The following is a 27,479-nucleotide window of genomic DNA, read 5'->3' on the forward strand; positions in this document are numbered from 1 at the left end:
CCTCAAAATGAGCACTTCTGGCTCCCGGGTGCTTCTTTGGGTCAGGATGTGCAGGAGACCGGGACGACGAAGGGTGGCGGCAGCTGAACCCGACGTCACATTTCCTTAGAGGCCCTTGTTGAGGCTCCCATTACCGAGGTGGTGGAGGAGGCCGGAATGGCTGTCTCAACACCTGAGAAGTGTGCATCCCCAGCGAGTGGAAGGTTGTCTGTGTGTCTTTCAGGCCATGTGGATGCGTATCTGTTTGATCAGAGAACAGGCAGACACCGTCAAATGGGAGGTTCTGAATAGAGCCCTGCATGCCCTGGGACAGGCCAGCGGTCTGGAGCCAGGAACTGCGCTGCATGACCACCGCCAAGGCGACCATCCGGGCAGCTGAATCGTCCATGTCCCAGGCCATTTGGACGGAGCACTCCTGGGCCGTCTCCTTGAACTTGAGGAGAGAATCCCACAACTTATAGCGAATCAAGAGGGCCTGATGGTTTACCACCCGAAACTAGAGCTGGCTGTAGAATAAATTTTGTGACCAAACAAAATTTGTTTTGTTTGGTCACAAAATTTTATGGGTGGAACTGGTGGGACCCCATTTGTCCCTCTGATTGGCAACTGAGATGACCAACGATCCTGGTGGTGGATGGGTGTACAAGTACTCAAACCCTTTTGCAGGGATGAAGTACTTGATTTCTGTCCTCTTAGAGGTGGGCGGGATGGAGGATGGGGTTTGTCAGATGGTTTTGGCAACATTCAGGACCTCCTTGTGTACCGGGAGCATGACATGAGTTGGGGCGAACACTGAGAGCACATAAAACAATGTATTTGACTACTCCTCCATCTCCTCCATCTTGAGGCCCAGGTTGGAAGCCACCCTGCGGAGCAGCGCCTGATACTCCCTAAAATCATCTGGCGGACTAGCTTTTGAGGAGCCTGCCAACACCTCATCCGGAGAGGAGGAGGATGATTGGATGACCAGGGCAGGTATGGCAGTGTCCTCACCCATCAGAGAGGACCTTGGGGTGGATACTGGCTCCTCACCCGTAGTGGCTGCTGGAGTATCCTGCACCAAACCCGGTGCTGTCAATGCCATGGGTGCTGACTTTGGCATGCCTGGCGACTGAGGGCTGGTGGGAGTGGGACAATGGCATGATGGGAACAGCCTAGGCATTCCAATAAGGCCATAGGGTTGGCCACTGGCTCAGCTGCCAGATTGGCACCAATGCCACAGACACGCCCTCCGAAGCCCAATCACGATGCTGTCCAGGCAAGGGGCTGAACTGTGCCTCCGAGCTGAAACGGTCATCATCCTCCGGTGAACAAGGTCAGGCTGTGGAGGCTTGGGTCTGGCAGCTCACTGTTGCCGCCGGTGACTGGTGCTGGGAACGGTCCAATCGGTGTTGGAAGCAGGGCGAGTGGTGCCATGTCAGGGAGTGACCTCAAGGTCTCAGCAACAGTGACCAACAATGCGATGAAGACGGGTGCCAGGGAGATCGTCAACGCCTGGCCCAAAGACAGGGATCAGGAGGGCAGTGATGATGACTCACAGCAGCGAGCCAGAGACCTGGGCCGATGTGGAGACCAAGAACATGGCAACCTAGGGCTCTGTCTTGGCTCCGGAGACCAGTGGCGCTCGCTTGTTTTGTGTGAGGCCTTGCTGGTGGGCTTGCCCTCAAGGGGAGTCTTAGGGTACGTCTACACTACGGGATTAGTCCGATTTTACATAAACCGGTTTTGTAAAACAGATTGTATAAAGTCGAGTGCACGTGGCCACACTAAGCACATTAATTCGGTGGTGTGCGTCCATGGTCCGAGGCTAGCGTCGATTTCCGGAGCGTTGCACTGTGGGTAACTATTTCATAGCTATCCCATAGTTCCCGCAGTCTCCCCTGCCCCTTGGAATTCTGGGTTGAGATCCCAGTACCTGATGGGGCAAAAATCATTATCATGGGTGGTTCTGGGTAAATGTCGTCACTCATTCTTTCCTCTGGGAAAACAACAGCAGATAATCATTTCGCGCCCTTTTTCCCTGGATTGCCCTGGCAGACGCCATAGCACGGCAACCATGGAGCCCGTTCAGCTTTTTTTTTTTTACTGTCACCGTATGTGTACTGGATGCCGCTGACAGAAGCGTTACTGCAGCGCTACACAGAAGCATTCGTTTGCTTTTGCATGATAGCAGAGACAGTTATCAGTTGTTCTGTACCGTCTGCTGCCATTGTAAATTGGCAATAAGATGACGGTTATCTGTCATTCTGTACTGTCTGCTGCTATCATGGCTGCCCCTGGCTGAGGTTGGCTTGGGGCGCAAAGGCAAAAATGGGAATGACTCCCCGAGTCAATCCCTCCTTTACGTTTTCTAAAAATAGAGTCAGTCCTGCCTAGAATATGGGACAAATGTACTAGAGAACCAGTGTATCAGAGAGCACAGCTGCTCCGTGTCAGATCCCGCAGAAATGAAGAGCTGCATGCCATTCACGGGGGGTGCCCCTGCAACAACCCCACCCGTTGCTTCCCTCCTCCCCCAACCTTCCTGGGCTACCGTGGCAGTGTCCCCCGCATGTGTGTCATGAAGTTAATAAAGAATGCAGGAATAAGAAACAGTGACTTGTTAGTGAGATAAAATGAGAGGGAGGCAGCCTCCCGCTGCTATGACAGTCCAGGCAGGACATTAAGTGGTGCGGGGGAGAGGAGCTGTCATAAACAGATAGCTAAGGGTTAACGTCTCTTTCACCTGGAAAGAAGTATCTGAAACACCTGACCAGAGGACCAACCAGGAAACAGGATTTTTTCAACTCTGGGTGGAGGGTTTTTTGTGTGAGAGTCTTTTGTTCTTAGTCTTCTGCCTGTCCCTCTCAGCTATGAGAAGGATTTTTCTATTTCCTGCTTTCTAATCTTCTGTTTCCAAGTTGTGAGTACAAAGTTGGTTTGTTGTTTTGTATTTACATGTCTATAGTTGCTGGAGTGCTTTGAATTGTATTCTTTTTGAATAAGGCTGTTTATTCATATTTCTTTTAAGCAAATGACCCTGTATGTGTCACCTTAATACAGAGAGTCCATTTTTATGTATTTTTCTTTCTTTTTAAGACCTGTTGGAGTTTTTTCTTTAGTGGGGGAACTCCAGGGAATTGAGTCTGTACTCACCAGGGAATTGGTGGGAGGAAGAAGTCAGGGGGAAATCTGTGTGTGTTAGATTTACTAGCCTGACTTTGCATTCCCTCTGGGTGAGGGGGAAAGAGAGATTAACTCTCGGTACTTCTGTTTTCCAAGGCTGGGAATGGGGAGGGTGGAATCCCTCTGTTTAGATTCACGGAGTTTGCTTCTGTGTATCTCTCCAGGAACACCTGGAGGGGGGAAGGGAAAAGGTTTATTTCCCTTTGTTGTGAGACTCAAGGGATTTGGGTCTTGGGGTCCACAGGGAAGGTTTTTGGGGGGACCAGAGTGCCCCAAAACACTCTAATTTTTTGGGTGGTGGCAGCTTTACCAGGTCCAAGCTGGTAACTAAGCTTGGAGGTTTTCATGCTAACCCCCATATTTTGGACGCTAAGGTCCAAATCTGGGACTAGGTTGATGACAGGAGCCCAGCATCCCGCTGCTATGATAGTCCAGGGCAGTACAGAATCTTTTCTTTACACATGAAAGGGAGGGGGCTGATGGAGCTCAGCCCCTAGTTGCTATGATGAGGACGGTTACCAGCCGTTCGGTACCATCTACTGGGAATGACCAGGAATCATTCCTATTTTTACCCAGGCTCCCTCGGCAAGCCTCACCTGAGGCCAGTCGGGAGCACTCACGGGCTGATGGTGAAGACGGATAGCAGTCATATTATACCATCTGCCACCGGGGAGGGGAGAAGAGCAGATACTGCTCTTTACTACTGCAGCATCGCGTCTACCACCGGCATTCAGTAGACATAGGGTGATATTGAAAAAAGTCAAGAAATGATTTCTTTCCTTTTTGTTTCACGTGGTGGGGAGAGGGAGTAAATTGACGAGCTATATCCTGAACCATGCCGGACAATGTGTTTGAACCTACAGGCACTGGGAGCTCAGCCAAGAATGCAAATACTTTTCGGAGACTGCTGTGGACTGTGGGATAGCTGAAGTCCTCAGTACCCCCTCCCTCCCTCCATGAGCGTCCATTTGATTCTTTGGCTTTCCGTTACGCTTATCATGCAGCACTGTGCAGCCTGGAGATTTTTGGCATTTCGTCTTCTGTAACGGAGCTCTGATAAAACAGATTTGTCTCCTCATACAGCGATCAGATCCAGTATCTCCCGTACGGTCCATGCTGGAGCTCTTTTTGGATTTGGGATTGCATCGCCACCCATGCTGATCACAGCTCCACGCTGGGCAAACAGGAAATGTAATTCAAAAGTTGGTGGGGCTTCTCCTGTTTACCTGGCCACTACATCCTAGTTCAGATTGCTGTCCAGAGCGGTCACAGTGGTGCACTGTGGGATACCGCCCGGAGGCTAATACCGTCGATTTGCGGCCACACTAACCCTAATCCGATATGGTAATACCGATTTTAGCACTACTCCTCTCGTTGGGGAGGACTACAGAAATTGATTTGAAGAGCCCATTATATCGATATAAAGGGCCTCGCAGTGTGGACGGGTGCGGCGTTAAATCGGTTTAACACTGCTAAAATCAGTTTAAACGCGTAGTGTAGACCAGGCCTCAGTTAGTTCCATTGCCGCATGTGGTGCTAACTGCGGCAGAGGCACTCTTCTAGCTCACCAGGTGCCAGGGGCTCAGAGGGTGCTGACTGCGCTGTTGGCTTGGGCCCTTTATTGCTTCCTGGAGTCAGTGGCAGGTCCTTTCGGTGGAAGGAACTCCCCAGGGCTGAGCCCTTTTGTGGGGCCAGAGTGGGTGTAAGGCCCGAGCAGGGTCCTTTGCCCAGTGCCCCTTGGTCAGGCTTGCTCAGTGGTATCTTCTTCTTCAGCACTGGTGAAGGGGATACACTATGTACCGAAGTTGATGCTCTGGGTGCCGGTTCAGGCCGTGATGACTCTGAAGATGGGTGCAGGGCAGCCTGCATCTGGCGGGTCCTGAGGTGTATGTCACGCTCTCTTTGTGTCTGAGGATGAAAGTTCTGGCAGATGCAACAGCGCTCCTTTATGTGGAATTCCCCAAGGCACTATGGACAACTCTTATGTGAGTCACAAACAGGCATGGGCCTGTTAAACTGAGCCCACGTCCAGACTAGGGGAGGAAAATCGATCTTAGATACGCAACTTCAGCTACGTGAATAACGTAGCTGAAGTCGAATTTCTAAGATCGAGTTACTCACCCGTCCAGACGGCGCGGGATCGATGTTCGCGGCTCTCCGTGTCGATTCCGGAACTCCGTTCGGGTTGATGGAGTTCCGGAATCGATGTAAGCGTGCTCGGGGATCGATACATCGCCTCCAGACTAGACGCGATATATCGATCCCCGAGCAATCGATTTTAACCCGCTGATACAGCGGGTTAGTCTGGACGTGGGCTACGAGCAGGGCTTGAAAGCTGGAGAACAGGGCATGCCCTGCCTGGGGCAAAGTCCCTGCCGGGACACTATCTAACTAAACGCTTAACAGGTACTTAACAACTAACTAACAAATGATTAAACTATTTACAGCTAGAAGCATAAGGCTAAGCTAGAAGAGAAACCGCTGACAGCTTGCAAAGCAAGGGACAGAGGTGCTCCAACTGACCACCCTGGGTGGTAAAAAGGAACTCAGAGGGTGCTAGGCCGAAGGCAGCTGATATACTGATGCATGAGCGCGGCACTCCAGAGGGTGCCACAGCTGACCCTATGGATACTGCTAAGGCAAAAGTTCCTGACGACCCCACACGCAGGCACGCACACATCTACAATGGAATCAACGTGAGCAAGCACTCAAAGAAGAAATTTCATATTTGGAAAAAAGGAAGAAGTTATTTTTTTTTAAATGTCAAGTATTTAATGCTGCTCAGAGGGTGAGAATATTAGAAGCAGTCCTGAAGGCCAGGCTGAGAAATACTACAAGAAAGACATTCTCACATGGTTCTCTTTTAACAGCAGAACCTATCAACATAACATAAGAACAGCCACACTGCTTCAGACCAAAGGTCCATCTAGCCCAATATCCTGTCTTCTGACAGTGGCTGATGTCAGGTGCTTCAGAGGGAATTAACAGACCAGGTTATGATCAAGTGATCATCCTGTCACTCATTCCCAGCTTCTGGCAAACGGAGGCTAGGGACACCATCCCTGCCCATCCTGGCTAATAGCCATTGATGGACCTATCCTCCATGAATTTAACTAGTTCTTTTTTGAACCCTGTTATAGTCTTGGCCTTCACAACATCTTCTAACAGAGTTCTACAGGTTGACTATGCATTGTGTGAAGAAATACTTCCTTTTGTTTTAAACTTGCTGCCTATTAATTTCATTTGGTGACCCATAGTTCTTCTGTTATGAGAAGGAGTAAATATCACTTCCTTATTTGCTTTCTTCACACCAGTCATGATTTCATAGACTGTTATCACATCCCCCATTAGTCGTCTCTTTTCCAAGCTAGAAAGTCCCAATCTTATTAATCTCTTCTCATACAGAAGCTGTTCCATAATCATTTTTGTTGTCCTTTTCTGAAACTTTTCCAATTCTAATACATCTTGTTTGAGATGAGGCGACCACATCTGCATGCAGTATTTAAAATGTGGTCGTACTATGGATTTATATAGAGGCAATGTGATAATTTTTGTCTTATTATCTCTCTCTTTCTTAATGATTCCTAACATTCTGTTAGCTTTTTTGACTGCTGCTGCACATGGAGTGGATGTTTTCAGAGAACTATCCACAATGATAGTTCTTGAGTGGTAACAGCTAATTTAGACCCCATCATTGTATATGTATAGTTGGGATTGTTTTCCAGTGTGCATTACTGTGCATTTATCAACGCTGAACTTCATCTGCCATTTTGTTGCCTGGTCACTCAGTTTTGAGAGATCACTTTGTAGTAGGGCTGTCAAGTGATTAAAAAAATTAATCGCGATTAATTGCAAGACTAAAAAAATTAATCGCGATTAATCACAATTAATAGCATGTTAAACAATAATAGAATATCATTTACACATTTTTGGATGTTTTCTACATTTTCAAAAATATTAATTTCAGTTACAACACAGAATACAACGTGTACAGTGCTCACTTTTTTATTACAAATATTTGCACTGTAAAAACAAAAGAAAGTATTTTCAATTCACCTAATATAAGTACTGTAGTGCAATCTCTTTATCATGAAAGTTGAACTTACAAATGTAGAATTATGTACAAAAAAAAACTGCATTCAAAAATAAAACAATGTAAAACTTTAATGCCTACAAATCCACTCAGTCCTACTTCAGCCAATTGCTTAGACAAACAAGTTTGGTTACATTTGCAGGAGATAATGCTGTCTGTTTCTTGTTTACAATGTCACCTGAAAGTGAGAACAGATATTCACATGGCACTGTTGTAACTGGTGTCGCAAGATATTTACGTGCCAGATGTGCTAAGGATTCATATGTCCCTTCACCCCTCAAACACCATTTCAGAGGATATGCATCCATGCTGATGATGGGTTCTGCTCAATAATAATCCAAAGCTGAGCAGACCTATGCATGTTTATTTTAATCAGTTGAGTCTGATGTAACCAGCAGAAACTTGATTTTCTTTTTTCCTGGATCGGGTTCTGTAGTTTCCGTGTCTGAGTGTTGCTCTTTTAAGACTTCTGAAAGCATGCTCCATACCTCGTCCCTCTCATACTTTAGACAGCACTTCAGATTCTTAAACCTTGGGTCCAGTGCTGTAGCTATTTTTAGAAACATCACACCTTCTTTACATTTTGTTAGATCTGCAGTGAAAGTGTTCTTAAAATGAACATGTGCTGAGTCATCATCCAAGATCGCTATGAAATATATGTTAGAATGCGGGTAAAACAGAGGAGGGGACATGCAATTCTCCCAAGAAGTTCTGTCAGAAATTTAATTAATGCACTATTTTTTTAATGAATATCATCAGCATGGAAGCATGTCCTCCGGAATGGTGGGTGAAGCATGAAGGGGCATATGAATGTTTAGCATATCTGGCATGCAAAAATACGTTGCAACTCTGGCTAAAAAAGTGTCATGCGAACGCCTGTTCTCACTGTCAGGTGACACTGTAAACAAGAAGTAGGCAGCAGTATCTCCCGTAAATGTAAATGTTTATCTTAGCACTTGGCTGAACAAGAAGTAGGACTGAGTGGATCTGTAGGCTCTAAAGTTTTACGTTGTTTTGTTTTTGAGAGCAGTTATGTAAGAAAAAAAAATCTACACTTGTAAGTTACACTTTCAAGATAGAGATTGCACTACAGTACTTGTATGAGGTGAATTGAAAAATAGTATTTATTTTATTTTCATTTTTACAGTGCAAATATTTGTAATAAAAATAATATAAAGTAAGCAGTGTACACTTTGTATTCTGTGTTGTAACTGAAACCAACATATTTGAAAATGTAGAAAAACATCCAAAAATATTTAATAAATTTCAATTGGTATTCTACTGTTTAACAGTGCGATTAAATTTTTTAAATTGCAGTTAACTTTTCGAGTTAATTGCGTGTTAACTGCCATTAATCGACAGCCCTACTTTGTAGCTCTTTGCAGTCTGCTTTGGGCTTAACTATCTTGAGTAGCTTTGTATCATCTGCAAATTTTGCCACCTCACTGTTTACTCTTTTTTTGAGATCATTTATGAATATGTTGAATAGGGCTGGGCCCAGTACAGACCCCTGGGGGACAGCACTATTTACCTCTCTCCATTCCAAGAATAATTTATTCCTATCTTTTGTTTCCTATCTTTTAACCAGTAACCGATCCATGAGAGGACCTTACCTCTTATCCCATGATAGTTTACTTTGCTTAAGAGCCTTTGATGAGGGACCTGGTCAAAGGCTTTCTGAAAATCTAAGTACACTTTATCCACCGGACCATCCTGGTCCACACGCTTGTTGACTCCCTTGTATCTATAATACTAGTGCCAAATGAAACAAAAAGCTGAGTGGACTCCTGTCCATTCCATATAAAAACAAAGGGACCTTTTAAAATCAGGCTTGTGGAGAAGGAACTCACCTGGACGGGAATACAGTACAGGTATGTTAAAAATGTTGGCAAGATAATTAGCTCATTGAAATAAAACTCTTGTTAGTATGCTTAGAAGGATTATCAGTTGAACAGCTGTACCTAGCCCCAACTCATCTTGGTACAATTTGGTATAAGGTGGATCCGTCTAGATCCCTGCACAGAACTATTTTTTTAATCCCACTCCCGTCCTGCTTCCTGCATTGTTTCTTTCATTTTTTTCCTGCTCCCACATGCAAAAACCTTAGATCCCACAAATCCCACAACAGACAGATTCCTCCATGCTACAAAAACAAACACCATCATGGTTGGTTATTTATACATATATAAAAAAGGAATTCAGGCACAATTTTTACCATTAAAAGAATAAAACAAATCTTGCTCAAACTACGTAAAAAAAACTATAGCCCCTGTTATAATAGACATCAAATCTCTTTCTATCCCTCGCTTAAAATATAGGTATTAAAATCTTTATTAAAAAAATGTGCTTTACATTCTTGAAATTCTATTGATCAACAAACTGACAGGAGATTTAGTGTTTTCCCACAAATTACTGCAGTCTGTCTTTTTTCCTACTCAATCCAGCCCACAACAAAAATTTTATCTGCTCCCACTATTATGGCAGCGGGTTGTGTGGGATCCACAGGATCCCAGTCCTGCTGCAGGCCTCTAGATTAGTAAATGGAACTCAAAGCATATTCACTCTACAAACTGAGCTCACTGCCACTAAGAAAATTAACTTCCGTACAAGAAATGTAAGATCACAGGTACAGAGTAGATAAAAACAGCTTTCCCCAGTTTAGTCTGGACCTCATTAATAACCCATGACACTGAAGACTGTTTAAGTAGGGATTTCAAAGGCATCAAGCCTGACATGAACCTTGTGAAACAAGGGACCACATGGAAACTGGTCTACCTTCATCACACTCATAATAAGCTGAAATAGCTATCAAAGTAACATTGAGGGAATTTCTCTTTTACCTTTTTCTTTGTTTTAAATTGAATTAAAACTGATGGGTGTCTAAATTAGTTGTTACACTCAAAAAAGATCTTGGAATCATTGTGAATAGTTCTCTGAAAACGTCTGCTCAATGGGCAGTGGCAGTCAAAAAAAAGCTAATAACATTAGAAACCATTAGGAAAGAGATAGCTAAAGAGACAGAAAACATCATGTCACTTCATAATTCATGGTACATCCACACACCTTGAATACTGTGTGCAGTTCCGGACACCCCATCTCAGAAAAGATATATTAGAATTGGAAAAGATACAGAGAAGGACAACAAAAATGATTAGGGTTATGGAATAGCTTCCATAAATAAGAAAGATAAAAAAGACTGGGACTATTCAGCTTGGAAAAGAAATAACTAAGTGGGGATATAGTAAAGGTCTAAAAAAATGGTTAATGGTGTGGAGAGAATGAATAGGGAAGTGTTATTTATCTCTTCACATAAGACAAGAACCAGGGATCATGCAATGAAATTAATAGGCAGCAGGTTTAAAACAAATGGAAGGAAGTATTTCTTCACACAATGCACAGTGAACCTGTGGAACTCATTGCTAGAGGATGTAGTGAAGACCAAAAGTATAACTGGGTTCAAAAAAAGAATTAGATAAGTTAATGGAGGATAGGTCTATCACTGGCTATTAATGAAGATGGCCCAGGAAGCAACCCCATCCTCTGGGTGTCACTCGAAATTGTCCTGTTCTGTTCATTCCCTTTGAAGCACCTGGCACAGGCCATGGTCGGAAGACAGGATACTGGGCTAGATCGTCTGAACCAGTATGGACATTCTTAGGTTCTTATGGTCCCTGTCTGAGGCTTTTTTCAACTCACTAATGAAAAATCAGTAAAACATTACCACAGCATATAAGAATTTAGCTCAGATACCTATTACAGGTGTCTGCCTCAAAACCCCATTATAAATCAAAAGGATTATACCAAAAAACCCTAAGGAAAGTGAGTTTTTCTTGCCCATAGCTTTCAGGAGAGATCCAACAGTAAGGCATGCTTCCTTCCTGATCTTTCTCCAATAGGCCAGAGGGCAGGGTTTAAATACTTCCCACAGAGCCTTGCCACCCAGTAAACCTGTGCTCTTACATCTGAGAAAGAGGCTAACTGGAACTGCTTATTGAGGGCAATCTTAGCCCATTCTGATCATGTAACATGAGTCAGCAGCATGGGCCTTTTTCTTGTTTTTTTTTTTTTAAATGTGACCCATTTCTCTCCCAGGACTCAGTGACCATGTCCTCATTCCCACAGGTATTGTTGCAGGAAACCCTGTGACAAAGTAGTAGAGAGCCAGGAGAGTTCCTCTTGCAAACATTAAAAGGGCCTATATACACTTTAATTGTTACTGTTTCTGTTGCTGATTTAAAAATATAAATCTGCATTACATGCCTGTAATATCAATATATATATAAATATCCTTGCATTCCTTGCATCCAATTCTACTGATATAAGTTTTTCTCACTTCAGCTGCCTTACTATTATCTATTTGTATTATAATAGCACTGAGAAGCCCCAGCCATAGACCAGGACTCTGCTGCGCTAGGTGCTGTAGAAACACAGGACAAATAGTTCTTTCCCTGCTTTCTCTTAAGAATAAGAGAAAATGGATGGATAGACAGAGAGAGGGGGGAGTACAAGGTAACAATGAGACAATATTGGTCAGCATGACAGACAGCGGTTTCTGCACTCCAGCAACCTAACTTGTTGGTATTTTGTAGGCTTCACGATAGAGGAGTTTTAAGAAGAGATCTAAAGGAGGATAATGAGTTACTTTGGTTGATGATAATGGAGGAATTCCTTTAAAGCATGAGGGGCAACATGGGAGAAAGCACAAAGGTGCTTGTTTGAAAATTTAACAAGTGGACATTGAAGACTGGCATCAGTGGCTCATCTCAGGTGAGAGCTGGTCTTTTGATACTAAATAAGAAATGATAGCTAGGGTAGGGATAGGTTGTGAAGGGCCTTTAAAGTGAAGAGAAATAGGTTAAGTTTGCTATGATAGCAAAAAGGGAGCCAACAGAGAGATGCAAAGAGAAGGTGATATGGTTAAAGAGATGGGCTAGGGAAACGATCTTTGCAGCAGCATTCTGAAATAGATACAAGTGGTTCAAGATTGCATTTGTCAAGAGGTAAGGATGTTGCAATAATGAAGATGCAACATGATGAGAGCCTGGACAAGAGTTTATATTTTGTGCATGGATAGGAAAGGCTGTATCTTATGTTATGCAGAAAGACTTAGTCTGGATGCGAGGACCTAGAGCAGTGGTCCCCAGCCTTTTCATCTGGAAGGACTGTGGCGGCGGTTGAGCATCTGCCAAAATGCCGCTGAATCTGAAGACCCACTAAACTGACGGCAGAGCACTCTCCAGTCGACCCTGGTAATCCAGCTATCTGAGAAGAGCAAGGTAAGTCTCTCCCATTGATGCAGCGCAGTGAAGACATCGTGGTAAGTCAACCTAGACCACATCGACTCCAGCTACGTTATTCATGTAGCTGCAGAAGCGTAACTTAGGTCGAGTTACCCTAGTAGTGAAGACAAGCCCTCAGTCAACGACTCAGTTAAATAACAAGGGAGATGGGGGCTGGCATTCCTGAGTCCCTTTAAAATTTGTTAGCACTTATTAGGAACGAACATTCAAGAACAGAGGCACCTAAATCAATATAGGGAAATAAAACCCACCTGCAAAATGCTTCACCTACCACAAACTTTACAGTAACAAGTAAGTGCTTCCAGCTCACCCTATCAAGGCGTTCCTTTTTTAAGAGTTGTAGCCACATCTAATGGCGTAGATGATTGATGTGGTGATTAGGTCAGTTAATAACACCTTTATATTCAGAGGGGAAGGATGGTCTTGTGGTTAAGGTACTAGACTGAACCTTACGAGCTCTGTGTTTAATTGCTGGCTCTGCCACAGTTTTGCTGTATGTCTATAGGCAAGTGAAGGTGGGTGAGGTAGCAACAGAAGGTGCTCCAATAAAAGATATTACCTCACCCATCTTGTCCCTCTCATACTCTGAGACCAAACACCACTATAGGCAAGTCACTTCATCTCCGCACCTCTGTCCCCAGCTGTAAAATGAGTATGAAGATAATACTGTTTTCAACTATCCTTTGTCTCTTTAAATTGTGAGCTTTTTAGGACAGGGATCATATCTAACTCTGTATTTGGACATTGCCTAGTTCAACAGGGCCCTGAACTCAGTCAGGGCCTCTAGGTGAGACTGTTGCACAAAGAGTAAATGAACAACAACATTGACCTGATGGACATGGGTTAACTCTGGAAGAATTTGTTCTATCCTTCAAGCAGGAAGTTTCCCCTGAATCTTTCAGCCCTCATTTGTTAAGGATATTGGACAGTAATCTGACCTGTTAACATCCAAACCAGGGAATGTGTGACAAAATCTGGAAAAAGAGTTAAAAATGTGTAAAACCACCTTTCTAGATGAGTGTAAATGGTTTCTCCTGGTTAGAATCATATTATGCACATTTCTTTCTTTAATTTGTTATATAAATCTCTTGGTAAATTCACATAACCACCCTGCATACTTCCCTTCCAACCCCCGGATGCTAGTCTGTTCTTCCTTGTTACTATTTCAAACCTCAAACTTTTTCAAAACCTAAAGCCATTTAAAATGTTCCACTAATTGTTATGTTTCAACTGCATACAAAAACTACATTAAAAGGAAGTTATTTGGGTAGCAAAACCATCTAGAAACTGGGTAATGCCCCTTTATGTATATGGACTACGATGCAGTCTTTAATTATACGATCACACACTATTTTTTCCACAAGACCCCGGCCTCGTTCAGTGCAGAGGATGGACGGTGCTCTAGGAATAAAGCCGTTATATTTTCTCAGTCAATATGTAGCCCGATGCATTATTCACTGAACACCATCCAAACCCCATACTGAATATGTAATAATTTTTTTCCAAGTGTCTCATAAATATTAATAAATTTAATCTTCACAGCTCCCCCAAGAGATAATGAATTTAGCTTCACAACTCCCTTGGCAGATAAGCAAGTATTACCATCCACAATTTACAACAAACACATGCATCATGATCAGGATCTGAACCCTGCATCTTCAGTACTGCAGCCCAGAGGGCCACAACTAGAGCTACTGGACTAACTATATTCGCTAGCAGCAAGAGAAAGCTGTTAGCCTGTGTAAACTAGCCACTATAGGAGGATGCACCATATAGTGATACAGTGGGTTATCTATGCCCTGTTTTACAGACAGCATAGCCAAGGACAAAGATATGGTAGATTATTTCTGAGAGGCAGTGGGGCTTAGTGACTTTAATTTGGGGCTGCCACATTAGAGAGCTGGAATCCATCTTCAATTTGTGTAAACTCGCAATGGGGTAGGAAGCACTCATTAACAGTGAGAGATGTGATGTGAAGGGTATGGAAATATTAACGTTAGTCATCAGAAGAAGTGAATCTAGAACTCTAGTGTCCATGGCAAGTGGCGGTGAGTTCCTGCTCCAAATGGTATCCTAGAAAAGGGGGCATGTGCTGGAGCCTTCCTGGATGTGGCTCAGCTAGCACAGCTCACTTTTCCCCTTTCTCATCCCTCCACTCTTTCAGCCACAGCAGGGCAGTTTCTGCTCCGAGGGTTTCCAGTGTTAATTGCTATTGTAATAGTAGTCTTGGTGGCCCAGCCTCAGATTACACAGAGATTTTGTTATGCTGCAAAATTAGGAGGAGCACCACAAATCAGAGATGGGAAATGACAATTTTCAACACCTTATAACAGCCAAATTTAAACAAGATTTCATGGGATGAACAGAAAAGGCCTGGCCCTAGCCTCAAGGAAATTCCATGACCTAATTTCAAAGGCTTGCTGCAAGCAGTGGAGGAGTTAGGAACTTTAGTAATGGAAAGTGATAGATAATCTATATGGTAGGGGTTTTAGCCAGCTCCCTCTATACTTCAGTTGTTTTTGAACAGTGTTTGCAATCAAAATATTGCAGAATTGAGAACCAGAAAAATGAAATTGACTTAACTGATTTTCATTGCTCAAGCTGAGAGAAATGCAAAAAGAACAAAGCATGAATATTAAATTGGATTTTTTTTAAATTTATTTCACTTTTAGAGCCAAATGTTGTCATCCTTATGCTTAAGAGTACCTTGAAATAAAAGGTGCTATTTGTGGAATAAGAAAACATGAGTTAGGGAGGAAGAATCTGACCCTCTGTGATCTAAAGTATTATTAAAAGCACAGGCAAATAGCCAGCTATCTAGTGCTTGTTGATTCTTCCAACTGTTTACCACAGTAGGTAGTTTCTGATTAGTAAAGATTAGGACTACTTGTCACTCAAACGGGCATATAAAACCAAGTATGGAATAACTGTTTCACAGTGAATTAGCAACTAAAATATGTAAAAAACCAACCCTCCCCCCCACAAAACTAAACTCAAATAAAGCAGAGGATCCAAAATCTGCAGCAAACTTCTTTGGCTAAATCTCTCTTGTACATTGGTATAGACTGTATATGTCTGACACTCCCTAATTTCTTATACAATAGCTATCATCCTGCTGTGATTGACAAAAAACTATAGTGGCATGGTATGGTAGTGGGTGATCCTAAAAATAACAGAAGTGCAGATGGACTGCTAACTTTTAGTACCAGCTTATTTGTTATAGAACATGCTTAGAAAGTTCAGGTCTGTATAATTCCAAGGCCTGTCTGCTAAATAACTTAGAGGAAATGGACTTACCTCAAAATCAAAAGATAATTATCATCCCCTAGCAAAACAACATGTTATGAAGGATTGGAATTGGTCAATCATTAGACAAAGGACTTAATGCCATCAGTGCTCAAGATATACAGGGAGTGTTTGTGAAAGGGAGGGATGGAAGTGTTTTCAGTTTGCTGATATTCGGCTCTCTATCTCCATTTTATCCAACACAGAAGATGCGGCTGAGCTTCTTTTGTAGTGTTGGGTAGGGACTGGGCATAGATTTGAATGAATTGGCAGAAGTTCAATCCAAAGAAGACTCAGATGGTGTTGGTAGGTTGGAGAAGCAGCCACAGAATGTGAAAATGATTATGTTGGTTTCTGTTACTGAGGGTGTTTGCCTGCCGCTTGTCAGTTAACCGCAATTTTGGGATCTTGTTACTCATCCATGATGGCATTTTTTCCCATCTGTGTCTGGTCAGGAGGTTACAACCTCCACTCTTGGACATGGACCGTGTTACCTTTATCCAAGTTTTCGTTGATTAGACTACTGAAATGTGTTCTACATGGGGCTTCCTCTTAAATCAATCCAGCAACTGAAGCTGGTGTAGAAGGCAGTGGTCCGCTTAATAAGCGTATCTTGCCATGACCATGAGCAGTGCTCTAGAGACTGTCTTGGCTGCTTGTGGATTTCTGGGTAGAGTTGAAAGGTGTTGCTTAGGACATATAAAATTCTAATCATATTGAGACCTGATCACTTGAGAACTCTCTCTGTCTCCTGTGCCATAGTACCACAGCCGCATAACTTAGAAATTCACTCCCCTTGGTCTTAAATAGCCCAAATCTGTTGACCTTTTGGATATGTTACAAAACTGATCTATTTGGGCAATGTCTGGGGACAGCTGAGGTTTTTATCAGTCTGGACAGGTGTATCGATTTAATCTATTGGGAGGATTAGAGTTTTGTAGGAGTTAATGGGGAGGGGGGCACTCCAGGTTTTGTGAACATAGATTCATAGATTCTAGGGTCAGAAGGGACCAATATGATCATCTAGTCCGACCCCCTGCACAAAGCAGGCCACAGAACCCTACCCATCCACTTCTATAACAAACCCCTAACCTATGCCTGAGTTATTGAAGTCTTCAAATTGTGGTTTGAAGACCTCAAGCTGCAGAGAATCCACCAGCAAGTGACCCATGCCCCATGCTGCAGGGGAAGGCGAAAAACCTCCAGGGCCTCTGCCAATCTGCCCCAGAGGAAAATTCCTTCCTGACCCCAAATATGGCAATCAGCTAAACACCTGTTATATGAGGATAAGATCAGAGGCCCAAACCATATAAAGGAGCGACTCACAGATTCATGGGTGTGCCTGTTCTGAGCAAAAGGTGTTATGAACTCATATGCTTTGGTGTAAAGAAAAGCTGATTTTATTCTACTGCTGTTTTTGTCTTAGTTTGATTGTGGGTTTTTTTTGGTAATCAGTCTGAGATAAGCATACTTTTTATGCCTATGTGATTAAATGAAAATATACATTTAGAAACAATTCATAACAGAGTTCAAAACTGTCAGACACTTGGGTACTCTTTTAAAAGGAAACCTACCTGCTTGAGGACTTGTTAGATTACAGCTGCTAACAATGCTGTTTGGTATCAGTGGAGTGGAGGATGCGTGGATTCTTGACTGAGGTGGGTTCAGATGTAATGAATTTCCTAAAGCCATTCCTGACTGATTGAGCGCCCCACAGTTCCCACTAGCCTGCATCTGATTTATTAAGCCTGCAAGGTGGTTGTTTGGGCCGGGGCTAGTACCATGGACAAAGTTAGTGTTTGCATTCTGGCAGTGCATACCTTCCCCTCTTAAAGGTAAGCTCTGTGTCAATGAATTCTGAAGAGTGCCAGAGTTCATATTGGTGTCTGTAAAATGCATCTGGTTAGCAGAACAAGGCAAAACAGTATTTGAGCTCCCACAACCAGTGGTACTATTGCTGCTCATATGAGAGCTTTGACAACTCATGGACTGAAGTAACTGAGACATAGAACTGATGGGAAATGAACCTTGATTTTGCTTTCTTATCAAATCAGATCCAGGTTTAGGAACTCCAGAATTATCCAAATGAGACTGTCTAAGCAAACTCAATACTGTGGTAGTTGGTTGTTTCCTTTTCCTCAAAGGGTCTTTTTGCTGAGACATCAGTTTATCTCGTAGTGCTGCTCGACCACTTTGGCCTTCACTTGTTGGTAGAAGCATGTTGGCAGCAGGAGGAAACATGGTGTTTAAAGTGCTATGTCCTTCATTGTTGCCACCACTGGCAACAGCTCCAGAATTGCTACTGCTGCTATTGTTGTTACCAGCAAGTTTATTTTGATTTGCTAGCTGTGCTTTGGCTGCTGCTGAGAGTAAACTACTTGCTGGAAAAGAGGCAGCATTGTGCTGATTCAAGATCTGATTTAAAGGCATTCCCAGCAAACCAGGCTGACTCTTCAGGGGACCACTTCCAGCAGATGCAGTAGGAAAAACTGCATTGCTTGGAGGATTTAGTACATTACTCATTCCAGCAATTATTGGGTTAGGGATGTCCTTGTACTGATGAAGTCCATCAGGCTTGGTGGAAGGGCTTGATGGCATAGATGGTCTTGGAGATCCTATTGTTGATCTTGGTGACCTGGGAGGAACTTTAATACCACTACAAGATGACTGTGGTCCTACTGGAGGCAGCATGAAATTTCCATGATCTGATGATGTGGAAGATGAACGTGATCTTTGGGGAGATGCCTCAATCCTTCCAATCCCAGATGCCATCATATGAACTGGGGATGTCACTGGTGAAGGAGAGAGGGAGGTTGAAGCTGAATGCTGAACTCTTTGTACATGACTTCCATGGTTCATGTGACCAGGTTTTACAGTTGGCAAAGGGAGATTGCTTGGCAAAGGGACAACAGCAGGAGGCATGCTTACATTCATTACAGGTACCTGAGAATGGACATTAGAATGGAAATTAGTAGGGTTAATGATAACAGGATTCTGATTAACTGGCTTGCTAGGAATAGGGTCAAGAATGCCAAGTGGATCCTTCTCTGATGTTAATGGCTTTTTCTGAAGAGCACAAGAAGGTGGAGGAGGTGGAGGTGGGCCTTGGGGTGGTTTATGGTGAAACATTGCTCGTGGTAGTTCCATACTAGCTGAAAAATTACACATGGATTTTTTCATTACTGGGCTTTTTGTGGTCAAGGTTGGGGAAAGAGGTATATTAGTCCTTCCAGCCATTGCACAGGATGACTGAACTGGAGAACCATGTAGCATTACTGAAGGTGGAGATAAAGGAGTCCTGTTCATGTGAACAGGACTAGAGTTGGGTGCTCCATGAAAATTGGAATTGTTCCTTGTGAAAACATCAGGGCTTCCAAGTGGATCAGTCCTAGGAGAGATTGAGCCATCTCCATATATCTGTGATCCTGATGAAGCTGGACTAGGCATTCCACCATGACTGCCACGATATGGAGACTTCTGTCCATGATCATTACTGCCCAATCTCTGCCTAGGATAGATAGAATGGAGATCTTGTTGCTGGCTTCCAGTCACTTCTTGTACATAAAGCCTACCCATGGCATTAGATGCCCCTATCATTAACTTGAAAGGCGTTTTACATTCTGGGATCACAGAATATGTAATTCCTTCATGTGATTTATTCCTCATTGATCTTGGAGTTGCTGCTCGAGAAGGTACTACTGGAGTTGCACCTGATATTAAAGAAACAGTAATTACTATTTAGAAATCTGTTTAAAAATTAAGTTTTACACATTCATATACATCTATAGCTATTACATAAAAAAACAAAGAAAAAGTGATTTAGATTCCAAAGCAAATATTCAAAAGTTAGGAAATCCCAGATTTATGGTTGCCTGTTCAAAAATAGTACAAAAACAAAAGAAGCAAAACTGAGGTTGCATGGGCAATCGGACATGAGTCATTTCCTAACTGTCAAGTGTTTGACTTTACTATTCAAATAACTTTCTTTTGGCATAGAAAAAACTACATTGTTTCATAATTACCCCCCTAGAAGATAGGTATAAACAATGTTTTATGTAACTGTAATAACCTTCCTCCTCTCACACATCATCATTAATGCTACGTTTTAGTCACAGGTATTTTTAGTAAAAGTCATGGACAGGTCATGGGCAGTAAACAAAAATTCACAGCCCGTGACTTGTCCTTGACGTTTACTATATACCCCTAACTAAAACGGCACCCCAGGACCCTTGCTGGTGCCAGGAGCAGGAGGGAGGGCTTTTCGGGCTGGCAGGCGCCCTACCTGTCTCTGACCAGCATGTCCCTGATGCTTGTAGGGGGAGGGGTAGCTAGGCGGGCTCCACACGCTGCTCCTGCCACAAGCACTGGCTCCACAGCGCCCATTGGCTGGGAACGGCAGCCAATGTGAGCTTCAGGGGCAGCACCTGTGGGCACAGGCAGTGCATGGACCTCCTGGTCACTCTGCCTAGGAGCTGCAGGGATATGCCAGTGGAAGCCAGGTAGCCCCCTACCCCCAGGTAAGCACCACCCTGCACCCCAACTCCTTGCTCCCTCACACACAGCCAGACTGCTGCTGCTGGCCGCTGTAGAAGTCATGGAGGTCACAGAAAGTCATGGAATCCGTGACTTCTGTAACCTCTGTGACAGACACACAGCCGTAATCATCATCAGGGTTTGACCCCCAAACTTTCAGCACCTCAGCACAGGCTGCTACCACTTCAGCTACCAGACTAACTATCCTTTGGGGGGAGGGTTAGCTCAGTGGTTTGAGCATTGACTTGCTAAACCCAGGGTTGTGAGTTCAATCCTTGAAGGGGCCATTTAGGGATTTGGGGCAAAAATCAGTCTGGGGATTGGTCCTGCTTTGAGCAGGGGTTAGACTAGATGACCTCCTGAAGTCCCTTCCAACCCTGATATTCTATGATTCTAACTACAGGTAGGTTAGCTGGCAGCAGCAGAAGGTGGTTATTCCAAAGGAAAAATGGGCATGTGGCATCATGAGCTGGGTGCAGTGGGCATATGCTGTGCCCATTTCTGCTCTCTCTCACACCCCACTCCACAGGAAAGGAGGGGCTCCTGTTCCATATGGGAGTAGAGGACGGGCTGCTGGAGGCCATGTACTGGGACTGAGGGGCTTACAGGGTGAGACCTGCATCTCTCTCTTTATTCCCCTAAAAGTAAGGGTAGCTAATAGCTGATGAGGGAAAAATATGGGACGGAGTCACGTGCCAGCTCTGGGAGTGTACTGGAGGTGGTGGCTCCCAGTCCAGCTCTTCCACAATTGTTGCCACAATAGCTGCTCTTGCAGCTCCTAGGCATTCTCAGTACAGTGTATGGTTGTGTTGCTGTTGCTGCTTCGGCATTGACTTGGGCTGAACTCTTTAGAATGTTTGTGTGCAGTTATTATTTTGCCATGATACCAAAGTTTTCCTGTGGAACGCAAACAACTGAAGGGAAATGGTGATTTTTAAATAGTCTATAAGTCAGTCAAACCTGAGTGAAATTTCAAAGGCCTGTTGCAAACAACAGAGAAGTTCAAGCATCTCAAAAAAGTAAAAATAAAAAATCCCAAGAAACTTTTATAATGAAAAGCACTAGGCAGCTAATCGTAAGGGTTGCTTCCAGTTCCCCCTGAAATAAAACAAGAAACCATGAAAATAACCATCATAGGCAATCAGGGCTAAATTCTCTCCCCAATATGCAGCTTGAATAAAGTGGGCATTGTGCTGGAAAGTCTCTAGGCTGGATATAGAATCTTCCCAGTCCCGCATCTGGCTGTTCTCCAAGCTGCAATAACCCATGGAAGCGCTGCATCACACTCTGTAAGGGAGTATGGCCAATCACCTGAAAGCCCCTTTTCACACTTACTGCTCATGGGGTATGTTCACATAGCAGCTGGAAGCGTGCCTTCCCCAGGTAGACAGGTTCACGGTAGCACTGGTTAAGCTAGTTCAATTAAAATCGCAATGTGGATGTTCTGGCACAAATGACGGCTTGGGCTCGCTGCCTTAATCCAAGCCTGCCCAACCCTGAAGGTCTGAACTCAGGTGGTTAGGCTAAGCTGCATCCCTGCCGCAACATCCACACTGCTGTTTTAAGCATGCTAGTTCAAGCAGGGCAAAGGTGAGTATGTTTGCCCAGGCCAGGAGGCAAACTTCCAGCTGCAACGCAGACTTGTCTATGTAGCGGAACAACCCAGGGCTTTCCACGGCTTTTATTTGGACCATATGATTTGGCTCTTAAAGAGCTTCTACATTGATTATTAAATGTAAAATTAAAACAATAAGTTTAAACGTATCATCTTTTTTCATTAAAATTTGAAGTCAGCTTTTCTGTTTCTAATTGTAATTGAGAAACCACATGTGTTTTTAATTATTTATATTTTAATTCTAGGCAATCATGTTTATCAATATTATATTTTAAAAAATAATATGCTGAAAGTACACAATGGTAGGACTAAACAATACTTTGAGTATATGATGATATTAGAATATCAAAAACACAAAAAGAAAAAAAGCAGATCAAATTATTTAGAATGAATGGATATATCAACATGAAAAAGATATTTAATTTTGAAAAGTTTAAACAAAATCCTTTCAATTAAGTGAATATAAAATTATTTATTTTGCCTCTGAATTGCAGATATGATGCTATTGTTGTCGTCGTCGTATTATTTATTTATTAAGGCTCTGCAGCAAAGGTTGCCGATCCCTGCTCTACAGGGTCAGTATGTTAGGATTTGAGTTCCAGGTAGGGAGTTGGAAGGGGACTCTCTCTCCCTCTTTTATTTTTCAGGGTGAGGGGCCTTATTTAGAGCGTGTACACATGTGTACATATATACAAACTGTGTACATTTGCATTACAGATATACTGTGAGTGCATAATAAATTAAATTCCAGCCTCAGTACTAGTTCTCACACATAGATAAAGATTGTTTTCCTTTTCTACCTACCAATCAATATCTATTTTTTCTAAATCCTCTATTTCCTCTTTTTGCCTTAGGGATGGCATCATAAACAGCAGAAACAAGTACGGACGCTTTTCTGCCAAGTTGGCTTACTTTAGGTATTTGCACCTCAGACTGCATTCATTTCACCTTACAGAGCACCACTGCATTCTTGGCATGCAGCCTCAGAACATGCAAAATTTAATTTGGTTAAGAGAGACTGCACATTCAAATATATGCAAAGGCGCATATAAATCCCCCCATTGACAAGTAGTAAATTCCCATCTCCCCAGTGACTAGAGTTGCCAACTTTCTAATTGCAGAAAACCAAACACCCTTGTCCCACCCCTGCCCTGAGGCCTCACCCCTGCTTACTCCATCCCCCGTCTCTCTGTTGCTTGCTCTCCCCAACCCTTGCTCACTTTTACCAGGCTGGGGCAGGGGACTGGGGTGCAGGAGGATGCTCCGGGCTGGAGGTGGAGTCAAGGGGCATGGAGTATGGGCTGAGGGGTGGGGCCGAGGAGTTCGGAGTGTGGGAGGGAGCTCTGGAATGGGGCAGAGGGTTGGGGTGTATGTGTGGCAGGGTGAGGGCTGTGGGATGGGGTTGGGATGAGGATTTTGGGCTACAGAAAGTGTCTCCAGGCTAGGGTCAAGGGGTTCAGAGTGTGGAAGGGAGCTCTGTCCACTCATCTGCCTAAGAGCTGGAGGGATATGCTGTCCGCTTCTCGGGAGCCACACAGAGTTGGGAATGGAACTTGCCTGCCCCACTGCAGCCAATTGGAGTTTAGTGGCCTGGTCAGCTGTGCTGACTGGAGCTTCCAGGGTCCCTTTTAGAGAGGGTGTTCCAGATGAAAACCTGATGCCTGGGAATCCTACCAGCCACAAGGCCAGCACACAAACTGCAGTGACAGGCCAGGCATTCACCCTGGTTGCCAGTCTCTCCCCACTACACCATTATGACAAACTGTCTTCCACTGCCCCTTAACAGCTGCAGAAACTAACCCAGCCTCCACAAAATATACATAAATGTGTATGTTTGAACAGCAGTCATATGGCTCATTCAAATGCATGTAACATTTGACTCTATGATTAAATAACAAAATCAAATCTATGCAAGTACATATCATGGAATGTGGCCTATAGATACATATTAAAATGTATGGAAGTGTGCCTTTCTAAAGAAGCAATCTTCTTATATTTGCTGAGGCACTTAGTTTTGGGAAGAGCTATGTATTGGAAGGGTTTCTTCAACTGGGAGATGGATAACAGTGTAGTCAGGAAGGAACGTAGGGAAAACTGGGCAGCTGGGATTAGTTGGCTGGGGATACGCATATTATTTTCTTTCTTCTTTCCTTTTATAGAAATATAATACAAAAACTACATGAAGAACACTACAGTACATTCATGCAATGATAAAGCTGAAAATAGAAATGCATAGCAGTCACAAAACTCCAAAGTTAAGGCTTCTTAGAGCATTAGTTACACATTGCAGATATGTATTAAGGCAGACCTTTAAAATCATAAATAGTACTCCAAAAATACTAAAGTAAATATGTACCATGTACAGTTGTGTCTGTTAACATCTCTGTATGTATCTTAAATTTGGATTTGTTGTTACTTTTCTACTTTAAAATTCTCCTCCCTAAGGTTTCATCAGCATAGGGGATTGAAATTAGTTATTTACTGTTTTAGAGAAGTAATTTCTAATTTTTAAAAATCATGTAGTCAAATTAATCTTTCTTTTCTTGAATAATATTACTCACTTGTTCCACCCCCAGGACTAGTAAGAACCAGTGAAGGATGCGGAGCTTCCATGCTTTTATGAAGTGTAGCCACAGCAATAATTTTCCGTTTATGGATGCATAGCTTAGTGACATCTTCATCTGCTTTAACATCTTCAGCAGTTCTCTGTTTCACAGCAGCTCCAGGATCAAAATTAAATACCTGAAAAAAATAATCCTAATATTAGATACTTTCATAACAAAAGGTAGCAAACTCCAAAAATATACCTGAACTGGAAATGCAATCAGGTTAAAACTAAATGTGCCTTAATTCCTTAAATAATCCCCTTCACATGTCTTACATTTCATGGTACATCAGCCTTTTAGCATGTTTTGGAGGATCTCTTGTCTCACCCCTAGACTGTCCTAAAATCTCCTTTATTGGATGTTGCTGGCGATCCTGCACTCCAGCTGCAGAAAGAGTCTGCTGAATCCAGACAGTGATGCGTGGTATATGCCTTCTTGTTTTTCCTGCTTCCACCATGGAGGGTTGGTCCTCTCTCACTTCCACCCACCACTCACATCTCCTCCTTTCTCTGTCCACCCAACTAGAGGAGACTCATCGAGAAAATGAATTCCTAAAGCAGTTTAAATAGCCAGCCACTGATCAAGAGAGGGCTGGGTTAGAGAGGGTATATGAAAGAGCACCATAGTTTTGGTATAACTAAAAAATGAGTGGATGCCTAAGGCTGGGTGCAGTAGTAATGAGGCTACGTGGTAAGGGAGGATGGAGGGAAATAATTTACCACATTTCTCTTTTGAGGTGTGTGTTTCGGTGAGTGGTGATGGGGAAGGAGAAAGAATCTATGTCCCAACTGCATTGCAGCATCGATTACTGTTAAACCAATGATAATTTTGATAAATATAGACAGCAAATAAAGGTATGCAACCTGCCCTTTATTTTATTTTAACAGAATTTTAAAGAAAGCAGCATTAGTGCACTATATATCTAGTTTAAAAAAAATGAGATCCCATAGGTGGTTGGGATTAAGAACAATAGTTTATGATTGTACATTAATATCAGTATTATGAATTTCAGGATTTTACCAATACTTGACCTAATTTTTGGATATTACAGAAAAGCTACTCTTACATAGTTCTTTATGGAATGTAAATATAAAGAAGAGCTATATAAGAGTGGTGGCACTCAATGTATGTTAATAATGCATATTTTATAAGCAGAAAACAAATTATTGGCCAGAACCCAAAGGTGTTGAGAATTCTACGGAAGGTGCTGAGTGTCATCAGCTTTCATTGAAACTACTATATTAGTCACAGGGCAGGCGCAACCCATTAGGCAACCTAGGCAGTCGCCTACGGCACTAACATTTGCGGGGTGGTGACCGCGGCGGCCAGATCTTTGGCTGCCCCGGTCATTGGCAGTATTTTGGGGGCGGGACCTTCCGCTGCCTAGGGCGCCAAAAAAGCCGGCGGTGTTCCTGATTAGTCAGTTTCATTTTCTGGTTCTCATGCACTAGTACAATCCTATTGCATTACGTTTCCAACACTACAAGCAAATGTTTAAACAAATGGAAAATTTAAATAAAAATAAAATCATGAAAAATATTTGTATTCATACTAGGTTTTATACTCCCACTGCCCTGACTTCTTTCCTCCAACCAACCAACCAACTCCTGCACAAAAACAAAAGTATCCTGTATTTTGGATCTAAACTGCATGGTATGTCCTCATAAGTGTACCACTTAAATAGGAATGAAATTATGGCATGGCAGAAATAATGACATAATAATTTATTTGATAGGCACTGTAGCATACACATTTAAAGCTACTTTTTACCTTGGGAAGAATGAGAGGACATTCCAAGCCACATTTGCAGGTTCCATCAGTCAGCAGGTATGTCTTAACTTGCTCCAAGCAGGATAATAAAGACCCACTGGGACTGTAAAGGAATAATATAAATGAATCAATATTTTTAGGTCTAACAGTTTTAATGTACAGTTATGTGAAAAAAAATGAAGATAGTAAATGGTTTACATTTTTATTATGTTTGATAGCTTGTTTTTCCATCAGGAGACAGTATTTTATTGGTCAAGATCACACTACAGAAAAAAAAAATGCAGATGCAAAGTTGTTTGTGCCAGACACATTATTTCTGAGAAAATCCCTGATTTTAATGCAAAAACAAGAAGGTGGCCACATAGAAACCCCCCAACAAGGTAACCAAATTTATCAGTATTTATTTATAAATATTGCAGCAATACTTTAAGGCCTCAAGCAGAATTAAGGTCCCATTGCACAAACACACTTATGGCCCTGTTACAATATAAGATCCATGGGTGGAATGTAGCAACCACATAGATTCCCCACTACAAAGTCAACAGAGCTCCAAGAAGGTGCAGCAGTCTACCTGCACACTGATCTTCACCTGATCATACCCTAATTTAAGGAAGGATATCACAAGAGGATACATAGGCCAGTTAAATGTACATCTTGATTTTGCTGAAACTAAGTTTACAAGCAAGAGATGTTACTCCAAGAGGACAGTTGTTATATATTTTTTGTGCTTATTATAGGTTGGCTTCTTCTTAAACACGGGGCCCCAAATCTCTGTTTCTGATAAACTGGACAATTACTACACACGTGGGGTTCTGTAACTCTCTAAAGAAGATCGTTGTTTCCATAGCCAAAAATAGAAATCATGTTCCATCCAGACCAGTAATCCATGAAAGGAGGAAAGATTGTATGACTGAGGTCTCCTGCTCCAGGCTGCTCTTTGTTACTTGGTTGTCTAAGCTTTTTATTAAGAAAAAACTAACATTACTAGAGTGGGATGGCTGAATTTTTGGTGAATAAAAGAATAAAGAGCCAAACGTAAATAAAACTCCTATTTTGAATAAGCTAACAAATCAACCACCTCTATTACATTGATATTTGGATCTATGAGACAG

The 27,479-nt window shown here is 42.8% G+C and overlaps 1 protein-coding gene across 8 annotated transcripts in view; it reads right to left on the reverse strand.

Moving 5' to 3' along the window:
- Positions 1 to 27,479, reverse strand: part of MBD5 (methyl-CpG binding domain protein 5) — a 240,630-nt gene that overhangs the window by 50,004 nt on the left and 163,147 nt on the right. For all 8 annotated transcript variants that reach the window (XM_050969162.1, XM_050969160.1, XM_050969164.1 and 5 more), the window contains 3 exons: positions 26,368 to 26,470; positions 24,553 to 24,733; positions 17,418 to 19,553 (listed from right to left, as the gene is read on the reverse strand). In XM_050969162.1, coding sequence (XP_050825119.1) covers positions 17,418 to 19,553; positions 24,553 to 24,733; positions 26,368 to 26,470 — 2,420 coding nt within the window. The remainder of the gene's footprint in view (positions 1 to 17,417; positions 19,554 to 24,552; positions 24,734 to 26,367; positions 26,471 to 27,479) is intronic.

This window comes from Gopherus flavomarginatus, chromosome 10 (assembly GCF_025201925.1).
Source record: "Gopherus flavomarginatus isolate rGopFla2 chromosome 10, rGopFla2.mat.asm, whole genome shotgun sequence".
Classification (NCBI taxonomy): domain Eukaryota; kingdom Metazoa; phylum Chordata; order Testudines; family Testudinidae; genus Gopherus; species Gopherus flavomarginatus.